General features: G+C 35.5%; 1 protein-coding gene across 2 annotated transcripts in view; it reads left to right on the top strand.

Annotated features, from left to right (window-relative positions):
* Window positions 1-13637, top strand: part of TAF2 (TATA-box binding protein associated factor 2) — a 108838-nt gene that overhangs the window by 84172 nt on the left and 11029 nt on the right. Inside the window, exons 23-26 of one of the 2 annotated variants that reach the window (XM_012508762.2) lie at window positions 700-929; window positions 2565-2720; window positions 3210-3315; window positions 6508-6630. In XM_012508762.2, coding sequence (XP_012364216.2) covers window positions 700-929; window positions 2565-2720; window positions 3210-3315; window positions 6508-6630 — 615 coding nt within the window. The remainder of the gene's footprint in view (window positions 1-699; window positions 930-2564; window positions 2721-3209; window positions 3316-6507; window positions 6631-13637) is intronic. The other variant, XM_003256157.4, reaches the window with a different exon arrangement.

The raw sequence follows: 13637 nt of genomic DNA, 5'->3' as shown, positions 1-13637 counted from the left end.
CTGGTATCAATGTGCTCTGATCTGTCATTGCTATGGGGTAAGGTATGACTTGAGACCAAAACTCCTATTTTGGAGATGAAAAAACTGAGACTCAGAGAAATGGAAAGAACTTGCCTCTAGTGTTTCAACCAGGAGAAACTGAACTTCTACCCAGGCAGTTATTTTCTGGTCAAGTCCATGTCTACTGCCCATTGTCATGCTTGTGTTTTGCTTATTTCTGTTATTTAAAAATCATAAATAAGTTCTCACTACAGTAACACAAATATAAAGGTGTTTAGCAAAATATTTTCCTCCTCTACAATAAGTCCAGTAGTAGTTGTATGGTTTCTTACTATATGTAAAACCTGAAAGTAGTAAGTTCTAGAGATCAGAAAATGTGTTTCCATGATAGGGAATGCAAAGGCTCATGGAGGCTGTCTTCCTAACAGGCTGTTAATGAAGAGAATCAGATAAGATGAACAGAGAATGAATGAATGTGGGATAATTACTGAGGAGAAAGAATAAAAAGGAAGATTTAAGGCTATAAAAAATACAATTTTTGGAATGTTAGATTTTTGATTGATGTCTAGTATTTTGTAAGATGAAAGGTGTAAAGGTTTTTCCAGTTATAAAGTTCCTTTTGTTGTACAGGTTCTGGGACAGTTAAAATGTATGAATCAATGTGCATATTGACTCATTTCTTTATTACTTACTTTTTAGGTACTTCACATGACTGGAGGTTACGGTGTGGTGCTGTGGACTTGTACTTCACACTTTTTGGCCTCAGTAGACCTTCCTGTTTACCCTTGCCAGAGCTTGGGTTGGTTCTTAATCTAAAGGAGAAAAAAGCTGTCTTGAATCCTACCATAATTCCAGAGTCAGTACCAGGCAACCAAGAAGCTGCAAATAATCCAAGCAGTCACCCACAGCTGGTTGGATTTCAGAACCCTGTAAGAATCACATGTATTACAGAAGTTGTAGTTCCATTATATAGAGGATCTAGAGAAGAGAATTGTTTCCTGTGAACTAGTGAATTTTATAGCCACTAACACAGTTTCTTGTGCCCTTTTAAAACATGCTGGCTGACATTTGATTAGCACTGTGCAAATTATAAAATGCTACTGGCAACTATGAAACTGCACATAACAAATGATGTGCTCCCGGTCCCATTACTCCTATTGTGATAACCTAACGATTTTTTTTATACTTGAGCATAGAATTTCCTCTCTGAGTAGCAAAAGATTGAAATGAATAACCTTTTTTTTTTTTTTTTTTTTTTTGAGACAGAGTTCCACTTTTGTTCCCCAGGCTGGAGTGCAATGGCTCAATCTTGGCTCACTGCAACCTTTGCCTCCCAGGTTCAAGCAATTCTCCTGCCTTAGCCTCCTGAGTAGCTGGGATTACAGGTGACTGCCACCATGCCCGGCTAATTTTTTGTATTTTTAGTAGAGACGGAGTTTCACCATGTTGGCCAGGCTGGTCTCAAACACCTGACCTCAGGTGATCCACCCACCTTGGCCTCCCAAAGTGCTAGGATTACAGGCGTGAGCCACCACACCCAGCTGAATATTTAACCTATTATGTATGTCCCATATGTGTTAATGGCAAGCCATGTGAAAACAGGGGCCTTGTCTTTTTAAAATTGTTGCTCTGTGTAATACCTAGCACAGTTCTAAACATATGATAAATGCCTGGCAAATGCTTGTTGAATGAAATAAATAATGAATGAATGAATGACTAGGTAAATTAATAATCTGCTGATTTGGGAGGAGACTGTGTGTTACATTTTAAAACATTTTATATATATACACACACACACACACATATGTTCATTTGCCTTTAGAGAAGCTTTTATTTTTACCTTTGTATTATAAAATTACCAGACATTTTGTAGAAAGACTTATAGGATACATATTAATAATTTTACTGTAATTTAAAGAAATTTTTCATGAAATTTTTTTTATTGATGACAAAATGTCTCCAATACTTCAAGCTTCATTTTTCACCAATATTTAGACCAGATTACTTGCCTAGCAATTCCCTACTGGTGTTTTGACACTTTAAAATGCAGATTCTCTCTATGCTAGTTAGTAATAGTTCATTTTAAATTTGCTTACTCACCTAAATTTTCTGAACTAACATCATACTTACTTGTTGTCAATTTAAAATATGTCCTAGAGTTTGGGTTATGCAGAAGTAAGACAAATATTTACATAGAAAAAAGAGTCTCATTAAAGAGCTCTTTCAGATCTACATACTTACCAACCTGTGAAAATTGATATATTTATAATTCTTGCTCATATATGTTAATTTATCCACATTCGCACTGCAGGCCAAGAGGAGAAAATGGCATCAAAGGACATGTTCTTTTGGGAAAGCTCTAAAAGTTCACTTAAATACCTCCCTTCTCCCCCTAAAAAGACCAGCAGACAAGAAAAGATTACATTTATTTTAAGCCCATTACTGATAATTTCTAGCCACTGGGCATGCTCTAATCTGCATGGTTGCTATAGCTATTAGTTTTCAGCTATAATATGAGCTACTCGTCTTCAGAAATCTAATTTTGATCTTGAATATTGCCGCAGGAAGATGATCACCTTGCCAAGGAAGCATCATGTAATATATCAGCTCATCAGCAGGGAGTGAAGAGGAAGTCTGATACACCACTGGGGTTCCCCCTAGAACCTGGTCAAATACTGGAGAAGAATGAGGATAGCAGTAAAGTCAAACTCAAAATCAGAGTAAGAAATACAGGTTAAACCTGTATTAACAGTGTAGGATATTCACCTTCTTGTAAATCTTTTTGAATACTTGCAGTGGTTTTTCCTTAGCAGGAACACATGCGACAGACTGCATTATAAAACTCAAATGTCCTTCTGAGGCATTTGAACCAAGTATTTAACTTATATTATCACATAATTCTTCTCTACTTGGGGGAGGAACTATGTGTGCACGTTCCACCACAACTCACTACTTTTTCTCACAAAATAGGAGTAGATTTTAGTTGCTATTACATTTCCAGTAATTTCTAATTGGCTTCTTTTAGAGGTTGGACCACATAATCTTTTCTTCTTTAATATCTTTGAAGAAACAAACTACTTTTTATTTTAAGATTATATGGGGGTATATCCTATGGCCTCTCTGCTACTTTTCCTAAGAGCTAAGATCCAAACATAACGTGTGTAATGGTTCTTTTATTCCTCTGTTTTATGTGTGTGTGTGTGTTTTAGTTTTCCAGTTCTCAAGATGAGGAGGAGATTGATATGGATACTGTTCATGATAGCCAGGCCTTCATTTCACATCATTTAAACATGCTTGAAAGGCCGTCAACTCCAGGTAAGATTAGTATTCTGCAATCATTGAGGAGATGGAGACATTGGTTGATATCAGTATTCTAATGTGTGTTACTTTATTTTCAAATGAACAACTATTAAATTTAAAATTAGCCAGCTTAAAATATTAAATTGTGTCAGGTTATAACATAAATTGGCAAAATAACATATAGAAAAAGTGCTTCTTTTGGCTGTTCTATTTTGGTCCTGCTTGTATAAAATCCATCATTCAGATTCTTTCTGGTAGCTCAGATTTCTTTTTTGTGTGTGTATGTGGTAGACTTCATGTAACCATAGTTACATTAATTTTTTTTTAACTGCAGTTAATGCTGCTTGTAGCACTACTTTCTCTTTTTGCCTGCCTATCTCATATAATATTATGTCAGTCATTTTCATACATCATTCAAAAAGCATGTTTTCTTTTGAAAATACTACCTAAGACAACATAGAGTCAATATATTAAAATTTACCTTGTCATTTCCTTGTTGATAGGCATTAGGTTGTTTTTCATTTTTATATATTGTAGGTAATTCTGTACTTTCTTTTTTGTTAAATTATGTTTCTTGGATAAATTCCCCAAAATGTATTATTAGTGAAAAGATTAATGTTAGCTATATTGTGAGATACATGTCTTTAGATTTTCATAGCTCTTGATATGTATTGCCATGTTTTTTGAGAGATTATACCAGTTTATATCATAAGCTTTTTCTAATTTTTAAGGAATAAAAGCCTTTGATAAAAGTTATGACATATAGTAATAAAACAAGTATCTGTGTACCTGCCACCGAAGTTAACATGTACATTATGTATCATGCACGGATGTTTCCTATATGCTTCTTCCCTGGTCCTGTTCTCCTGCCTTTCCACTACAAGTAACTACTATATTGCATTTTCTTTTTTTTTTTCTTAATTTCATTCTGTTGCTTTTCTTTATAGTGTTCCACATAGGTATGTGATCCTGTATGTTTAGTTGCACTTGTTTTTTGAATTTTTTAAGAAATGGTATAACATGACTTGCTTTTTTTTACTCAGCATTATGTTTCTAAAATTCTTACTGGTATATAAGTTGTAATTCATTAATTTTCATTTATGATAATTATCTGTCATAGCACTTGTCATCAGTGTAATAATTCAGAACTTTTAGAGTAACTGTAAAATAGCTCAGGTTTACTGTTTTTGTTTTTTGGGGTTTTTTAATTTTTTTTTTTTTTTTTTTTTTTTTTTTTTTTTGAGACGGAGTCTCGCTTTGTCGCCCAGGCTGGAGTGCAGTGGCGCAATCTCGGCTCACTGCAAGCTCCGCCTCCTGGGTTCACGCCATTCTCCTGCCTCAGCCTCTCCGAGTAGCTGGGACTACAGGCGCCTGCCACCACGCCCGGCTAATTTTTTTGTATTTTTAGTAGAGACGGGGTTTCACCGTGGTCTCGATCTCCTGACCTCGTGATCCGCCCGCCTCGGCCTCCCAAAGTGCTGGGATTACAAGCGTGAGCCACCGCGCCCGGCCTAATTATTTTTTAAGATGGAGTCTCACTCTGTTGCCCAGGCTAGAGTGTGGTAGTGCCATCTCTGCTAACTGCAGCCTTTGCCTCCAGGGTTCAAGCGATTCTCTTGCCTCAGCCTCCCAAGTAGCTGGGACTACAGGCGCACACCACCAGGCCCGGCTAATTTTTATATTTTTAGTAGAGACGGGGTTTTGCCGTGTTGGCCAGGCTGGACTCAAACTCCTGACCTCAAGTGATTCGCCTGCCTTGGCGTCCCAAAGTGTGGGGATTATAGGCGTGAACTGCCGCGCCCTTCCAGGTTTACTTTTTAATGCATTTCTTCTATTATGGGTATGACTGTTTGTCTCTTTTTTTCTGGGTAATGTTTCTGTTTTTTTGTTTGAAAATCCTTTTCATTGCCCATGGTGGTTGTATTTTAGGATGTTTACATTTGAATGATATTTTTTTCTCTGTTGTTTTTAACATGTTCATTTGTGCTAAAGACTTTATTACTCCTGTTGCTTTGCTTTTTATTTGGCTTTTTGTTTTAATTTTATTTTTGAGACCTGAATTATTTTTTCATTATCTAGTAATCTAAGATGAGCTACTAGAATTTGAGAACTTGCTGCAGGTAGGACATGAATCTGAGATACATTTGAAGACTGATAGGTCATGAATTCTTTGGGTTTTATAGTTGAAGCTTAACAGTTATTTTATCTATTCTGTCCATTTAAGTAGACAAGTACAGAGATGCTAAGTGACTTCCCCTAGATGACATACCCAGGTAGTGGCCAACTAAGGGCTAGATAAAATCTTAGGACAAGTGAAGGAATTAAGACACAAAGAGATAAAATATCTTACTCAGAACGTATTTCTGATTTTTTGATAAGTTTGGAATCAAAACCTCAATCTCCAGATTCCACCACAATGCTGTTCACGTTACACAATTAGACCATTTTCTGTTTTAAATGTCTTTTGTAATCCCTAAACTATTTTGGATCTATTTGTTGAGTAAATTTTATAATGGTATTTGTTACCAAAATTTGGGGGGGCTGGGCAAACTACTGTATACAGAGTTCCACATAAATAATTAAAAATATGAAATGGTTCCTGCCCCAGAATACAGGGTTTAATTTATATGTTCAGCAAGTCATTCAAGCTTATTGTCTCTTTTGAATGCTTATTCTACACAGATTTAAGCTTACAGGAACCATGACAAAGGATTAAATTAAACGAGATTTTTAGTAGTTTTAAAATAGTTTTTTTTTCTTCTAAAGACACAGAGTCTTGCTTAGTGGCCCAGGCTAGATTGCAGTGGCATGATTATAGCTGACTGCAACCTTGAACTCCTGGGCTCAATACATCCTCCCACCTCAGCCTCCCAAGTAGCTAGGACCACAGATACACACCACCATACCTGGCTGATTTTATTTATTTATTTAGTTTTTGTAGTAGAGATGTGGTCTCAGTATAGTATGATGGCTAGGCCGGTCTTGAACTCCTGGCCTCAAGCGATCCTCCCTCCTCAGCCTCCCAAAGCATTGGGATTAAAGATGTGAGCCACTCCACCCAGCTAGTATTCTTTCAATTGTTAGAATTTTACTGTGGATGAATTGCTTCTGTCTTTGAGGCTAGCTTATAAAAACCTGTCAGCCTTTTTTTTTCTTTTGGGAAACAAAGAAATAAATCCCTCTTTTTTCTCTTGTTTGGCATTTTAGGGCTCTCGAAATATCGGCCAGCTAGCTCCCGATCTGCTTTAATACCCCAGCACTCAGCAGGCTGTGACAGCACACCCACCACAAAACCCCAGTGGAGTTTGGAACTTGCACGGAAGGGAACAGGTAACAATAATGAATCAGAATTAATGTTATTTTGTTCAAGAACAAATCTATAAATGTAATAGAGTTACTTCATCAACTTTAAAAAACCCTTTAAAAATACAGATCTTAGGACTTGGCTTTTTTTGTAATACATTGAGCTTATATTATCTAACTTTAAAGACTATTTTAAAATAGACTTTTCTTTTTCAAAAGTAATGTATTCCTATTGTAGAAAACTTGGAAATAAAAGAAAATTAGGTGAGGACAAAAATTATCCCCCATATGCCATTTAAAGATAATTTAAAAGATAACGCCATGTAATTATAATGAACATTTTGCTCTTTCTTTGCCATGCTTTTTCTAAGAATATTATGACAAATGCCAACTTCAATAGAAACCATCTAATTTGTACCTTTATAAAAAAAGATATAAACGCATAAAATAAAAAATCAACCACTTATCCCCCACTCATGTATATAATTGGTGATTCATTCCTGAAGACTTGATGCTATATTCTCTTATATCATTTCACAGTAATTGGGCTTAAGTTTGTGAAAAGTAATTTAATTCAGCTGTGTTTGTTACCTATTCTGTTTCACATTGTTTTCTGCTTATTCTGTCTCATCACTTACAAAGAGGGGATTATAATCCAAATGAAGTGCAAACATTTGATGCTGATGAACTACCGTGAAACAAAGATTCAGTCCTCAAATTCTGAAGGAACAGGGAGTGAAAAAACAAGATACATAAACAAAATCATTTTTAAAGAATGGTTTTTCCAGAAGTAGACAGACTTTACAATCTGTGAACTTCTGATTATATTCCAGTTGATGGACTTTGCTTATATAAATTATGTTTTATCTGATATTTTAAAGAGTGCTGTTTTTTGCTTTGAGGAGCTTACAAATCAACTGTTATTAATAGGGGACTTCAAACAAAAGCAGCGCTTTAAACTGTTTTGATGTTGAGACCCCAGACTGTTGATTGCTTGCTGTTCTTTGTGTGTTCTGTGCATTTATTGGAATAGATTCACCTAAAATATGTTTCAGAAGTGAATCAGCTGGGGACTTTTGCACTTACTTTAATGAGTGAGTTTTGATATTTCTTGGCCCTTCCTGATTTTTTGTGTTCTTTTGGTTTTGTTTTTGGTTTTGGTGTAATTTTGAAATTTTACTAGATGTAAATAATTTTCTACATTTTTAAAAATTATGAAGCTTAGAGAATTTCAAACTCCTTCATACAGTTTGAGGATGATGCTTCTGCTTACCTTTAAGAAAAAATTCTCTCTGAATTTCCAAGAGTCTAATCAATTTCTGTTCCAAAAAGAGTCAGAATACATTTGGTTTTTCTTAGGGGTGTGGCACATTAACCTATGTAGAAGCAAATCTGAACACTTTTTTTGTGCCCACCAGTGTGCCTTTTTATCATTGTTCCTTATTGCTTTTAAAAATACATTTTCACTTTTTTTCAGGTCTTTCTTTATAGGCTTTTAGTTCTCATGGCATCATATGGGAAGACTGGGGAGAAAGAAACACAGCCCTAATGGTGGGGAATAGGAATGCATTAACATTTGAGTTTTGGCTGCTATTAGTGTAGGGTCCTTTCTTGGCATGAGGCAAAAATGTATACCAGTTAGATGGACTGATCTAGTAATCTTAACTTTGAATATATTCTTTAATGTGGCTGTAATTTCCTTTGAATGTATTTTTGCTATTCAGTACTCTGAGGTCACTGAGCAAGTCTTAAAATTCAATAGTGATATTACAAGAATGTAGAAAACCTTCATTTTACAAATAATAGTGTTTTGAAGGTTTATTTGTAAATATATTTATTCTGGAATTTTGAATGCAGTTTTTCTATTAGTAGTTTTTTCTTCTTCTTCTTTTCTTTTCTTTTCTTTTTTTTTTTGAGACAGTCTCGCTCTGTCACCCAGGCTGGAGTGCAGTGGTGCGATCTTGGCTCACTGCAACCTCCACCTCCTGGGTTCAAGTGATTCTCATGCCTCATCTTCCTAAGTAGCTGGGATGACAGGCATGCATCACCACACCCGGCTAATTTTTTTTTTTTTTTTTTTTTAGTAGAGACAGGATTTCACCATATTGGCCAGGCTCGTCTCAAACTCCTGGCCTCAAGTGATCACCAGCCTCAGCCTCCCAAAGTGCTGGGATCACAGGTGTGAGCCACCAGGCCTGGCGACATTGTTGTATTTGTTAAGTAACTTTCCCAAACTAGCCAACAAAAGCCTTACAACTCCTACCATACATCAAGAATACAAATATCAAACCTAGCCCTTGTGTGTATCAACGTTTCTGTGAGAAGATTCACTCAGAACTCCAACTTTTGGGATGTGGGAAGCACAACTTTAGCCTAACCCAAGTCAAGTCAAATTGGCAGTGAAAAAGGAATTTCTTCTCTTCCTGCCTCCCAGCAGGAGCTGAAGATCTCTTACCATGGCAGCCACCTTTCTTGGGGTTGAGAGTTGTGGGTTTAGGAGGGAGACAGCACTGGTGAGGGAAGCTGTGACCTCTCTTCAGTCTCTAGGGATTCTAGATTAGAGGTCACAAATGAGGTTTTTTGGCCTATATCCAGTTCATCAAGCTGAGACATCTTCCTATAAGTCTCACAAAAGTTTTTGAACTAGATAACTAAAAATGAAGAGGTTACACATAAAAATATGGATTTCCTTTTACTCTGATGGAGACATTCAGGAAACAAAGAAAAAAAGCAATTCTGGGTTTCTAGCTTTTCTTGAAAAAGTGTGAGACGCTCTTTTAGTAAGGCGTGTGATCTCTTATGCTGCACCCAGTAGTCTGTTTACTCATTTATGCTGTTCCTCAGGCCAAGGCTTTTGAGTTTCCGGCCTCTGCTTTTTATTTTATTTTATTTTATTTTATTTTATTTTATTGTATTGTATTGTATTGTATTTTATTATTTTATTTTATTCATGAGCTGAGATGAAGTCCTAGATGGCCCCCTTAGAGCCAAGGAGCCAGATGATAATTGAGATCTGGAATGTGTTACAGACCTTGTCTAGGAGGGATAGAAAAAGAATATGGGTTTAAAGAAGAGACAGAAACTTTTAAGTAGAGGACACATTATGGTTTACTTTTTAACCTTGCTTCCCCAGTTTTCCCTTTCCTTGCGTTTGATAGTAGAATATTTTAGGGCAGGATCATTTGTGGGTGTTAGATTAAGCCACTGGGATGAGAAGGGAGAAATGGCAAGAGTATTTTCCTTCATTACTTTATTATTTATTTTCCTTTTCCTGAGGTAAGGAAGGGGATATAAAGAAATGGCCATTATGGTTCCCATGGTGATAGGGATGAACGTACAATATTCTCTCCCTTCTCACCACAGCAGCTCCCTGTCTATTACTGCAGAGCTTGAGGTGACTGGACTGTCTCCCAGGTTGCTGTAGGGATTGCAGTGCTGGAGAGGAGAGGCGGGGCAAGGGGAACAAGGAGCAAGGGAATTCCCTAGTGGTTTTTGTGGGAAAGAAGCGGAGAGTTTCTGTAGCTGCCTAGCTAGGGCTGCAGTATTATGTAATGCCTTCTTGCATAAGTCAGAAAAACACAATTCTGGTAAATTTTTTAATTTAAAAAAAAAAAAAAAAAACTTCTTTAAAGCTTGAGAGCTTGCCCTAGAGGTCTTTCTTTTGAAACCGGTATTAAAAACAGACTTTGATTTTTTTATCCTTAAATTATAATGACATAATTTCACATTTTTTTTACAGTGATCTAAACAATCTGAAGAACAGGACTTACACCTTTCCTAATAAAAACTGCAGGTTTTATGTTGAATTTAAACATATACCTAAGGCGAATGAATTTACTAGAATTAGCAGATTATTCACGGTTTCTTATCAGCACTTTCATCACATGGGCTGAAAAGCTTCCACATTAGACTTACATTAAGTACCTCTTTCTGTTTGTTTTACATTTGTTAACTTGACTGCAGCTAACCCTTATCCATGGTGCATTTTATTTGGTCTCCAGGAAAGATTTTACATTGAGTAGAACAATACAACTGTGAACATCTCTTTTGTTCTTTCCATATAACATGAAATAGGAAAATTTTTTTTATTGTGAATTAAATGTATCTCTTTTCTCTGATATATTCGTTGTTTAGAAGAGTGACATGTATTTCAGGTTACTAAAAGGACTTTTATTAGCCTAAAGATGAGTGGTGCCTGTGAATGGACAATTTAGCAGGCGTCTTGTAAATCCCTGAAAGGATATGTGAAATTATGTGTGTAAATGTTTGTATCAAGGGATGGTAATATATGTATTGTCTTGATAGAGTTCTATAGATGACCTCATTATGCTCCTATGAAAGTAAACTTGTGTGTGTCCCAAATCTGTTTATAAGGAAATTACACTTTCTTACCACCTTAGATTAGAGCTGGTAAACGTTATTTAGGAAAGATAGATAATAAGCAAAACATATATATGTACATATATATAGAGAGAAAACGAATGTATAAACATATATTCTCTATATAGAGAATAAAACATACTATATATATATACAACTGTATATATATAGTATACTTAGTATTCAATTATAGTATATAGTATGCAATTATAGTTTATAGTATAAATGAAAACTTAAGAGCTAAAGGTTGTTGGTGATGATAGGGTAGCATAGATCATTTGTTCTCCTGTTACTGCCAATTAATATGTTTGTGTATGTGTCTTTTCACATATGCATGAGCATATTAATGGGATTAAATTTCTAGAAAACTTTCTAAAGGAATATAGTCATGTAACACATTCATGGTATTGCCAGATTGCTTTAATTTCTCCTTTAAAAAAAAGCTTTAGGCCAGGCACGGTGGCTCACGCCTGTAATCCTAGCACTTTGGGAGGCCAAGGTGGCTGGATCATTTGAGGTCAGGAGTTCAAGACCAGCCTGGCCAACATGGTGAAATCCCGCTTTTACTAAAAATACAAAAATTATCCAGGCATGGTGGTACGCACCTGTAATCCCAGCTACTCAGGAGGCTGAGGCAGGAGAATCGCTTGAACCTGGGAGGCGGAGGTTGTAGTAAGCTGAAATCATGCCACTGCACTCCAGCCTGGGCGACAGAGTGAGACTCTGTCTCAAAAAAAAAAAAAAAAAAAGGAAAGAAAAAGAAAAAAGCTTTATTATAGAGAACTGTGAAGTAGTTAGACAAGTATAATGAGGCCCCTGTATCTGTTACTCAGCTTCAACAATAATTGGTTCATGGTCAGTCTTATTTAATCTTACCCATTTCTACCCTTCTAAATTATTTTGAAGTGAATCCCAAATATCATATAATTTTATTCATAAATTAGTATGTATCTGTAAAAGGTAGCACATTAAAAAGTCATAACCACAGTAATGTTACACCTAAAAAACTTACTAATTCTTTTATATCATTAAATATCCAGTCACTGTTTAAGTTTCAGTTGACTCTAAATGCCGTTATTTATTTTTGTTTTTAACAATTTATTTGTTTAAATCAGTATCCACATAAGGTCAACATTGCAGTTGGCTGATATAGCCTTTATATCTTTTTGAATCTAACATTTCCAGTTCATACCTCTTTTCTTTTCCTCCCTTACAAGGTATTTGTTAAAGAAGCCAGGATTTTGTTCTGTACTTTTTATTCTAATGTTTCCAACTCATACCTCTTTTCTTTTTCTCTCTTACAATGTATTCGTTAAAGGAACTAGGTTTTGTTCTGTACTTTTCAAATCTGTATTTTATTAATTTTATACCCATGATATAATTAACATGTTAAGTTCTCTAGTTTCTGTAAATTTGTAGTTGTATCTAGAATTCTAATTGGATTCAGGTTTATAGAGGGTGTGTGTTCTTTAGTCTGGAAGCATACAGTGTCTGGTCGACTTTTTGAGGTTAACCACTATAGATGTTCAACCTAGATTCCTTAATTCATTAAGTTGCAAGATAGTGATATTTCAGTTTATACTTTCATTTTTATTTATAAGCTGGATTACTTCTATAAAGCTAAATTTCTCCTCATTTACTATTACCCAGTGGTATAAGTCTAGGAAAACACAGATAAATGCTTAATTCTTCTATGTATTTAATAATTTTCAAAATAATGAGTTGTTGCCTAGCAATCTCCAGTGGTGAGCAGTCATTTTCAGTCTATCACAATTATTGTCCTTATCAGTATTCAATTTGTTCCATCTTTGGACTGAGTTTATTTGACAAAATTTTAACTTCCTTGCAGTTAGACCCTGCGTTTCAAGCTCACCTTGTAAATATTCTGCCATAGACCTGGAATTAGCCATTTGTCCTAGGAGCCCTGGTTTCTAACTCCTTTGTCCTTTGTGCTAACTAATCCATTGTCTTCTTAGTAGACTTCATGTATCTCAAGACAAATGCAAGATTTATTACCAATATTTCTTTAATGCAAAGTGTAAGGCCACTGTCTAGACAAAAAATTGGATTCACTTTTGAAGTGGTTGTAAGTATTCTTTTGAAAGATTACACCTACAAATGCTCAGTTGCCCATTAGGCAGTTGCCTGTGCTGAGAAGTACAGGTTCCAACATAATGTTTGGCTTTCTGCAATCCAAGTAGTTTGGTAGGTGTTTAGGATTAAATGATAAAACTTCTCTCTTCTCTGAAATGCAGCAGAGAACCTCAAGCTCCCAAGAGTGCAGACAACCAACAAGAAAGCTGCAAAGTCTGTTGATATAGAATGATTAAATAATGAGATGGAAGCTAAAGGAATTTGTTCATGAGACTTTAAAGCTTCTTGCTACTTCTTATCATCCGCCTGTGTATTCTGTTAGGTATTGGCCTATTTTCCCATATTTATAGAATCAGGAACATATTCATGCAATTTATGTATTAAAATCTGAATTAAAATATGGTAGCATATATGGCTGAAACTAAATCAGATAATCTCAATATTTTTGTTCTTTTAAAGAATATCTGGGTACCAATTATTACAGAAGATACAGTTCTCCAAACTTGCCTGTATATATAAATAATACATTTAGCTTTTACTTTAGTATTAGTGTTGGCTTT

Source organism: Nomascus leucogenys, chromosome 16 (assembly GCF_006542625.1).
Source record: "Nomascus leucogenys isolate Asia chromosome 16, Asia_NLE_v1, whole genome shotgun sequence".
Classification (NCBI taxonomy): Eukaryota; Metazoa; Chordata; class Mammalia; order Primates; family Hylobatidae; genus Nomascus; species Nomascus leucogenys.
Note: the sequence above shows the minus strand (reverse complement) of the source record. Positions and strands in the feature narration are given on the sequence as shown.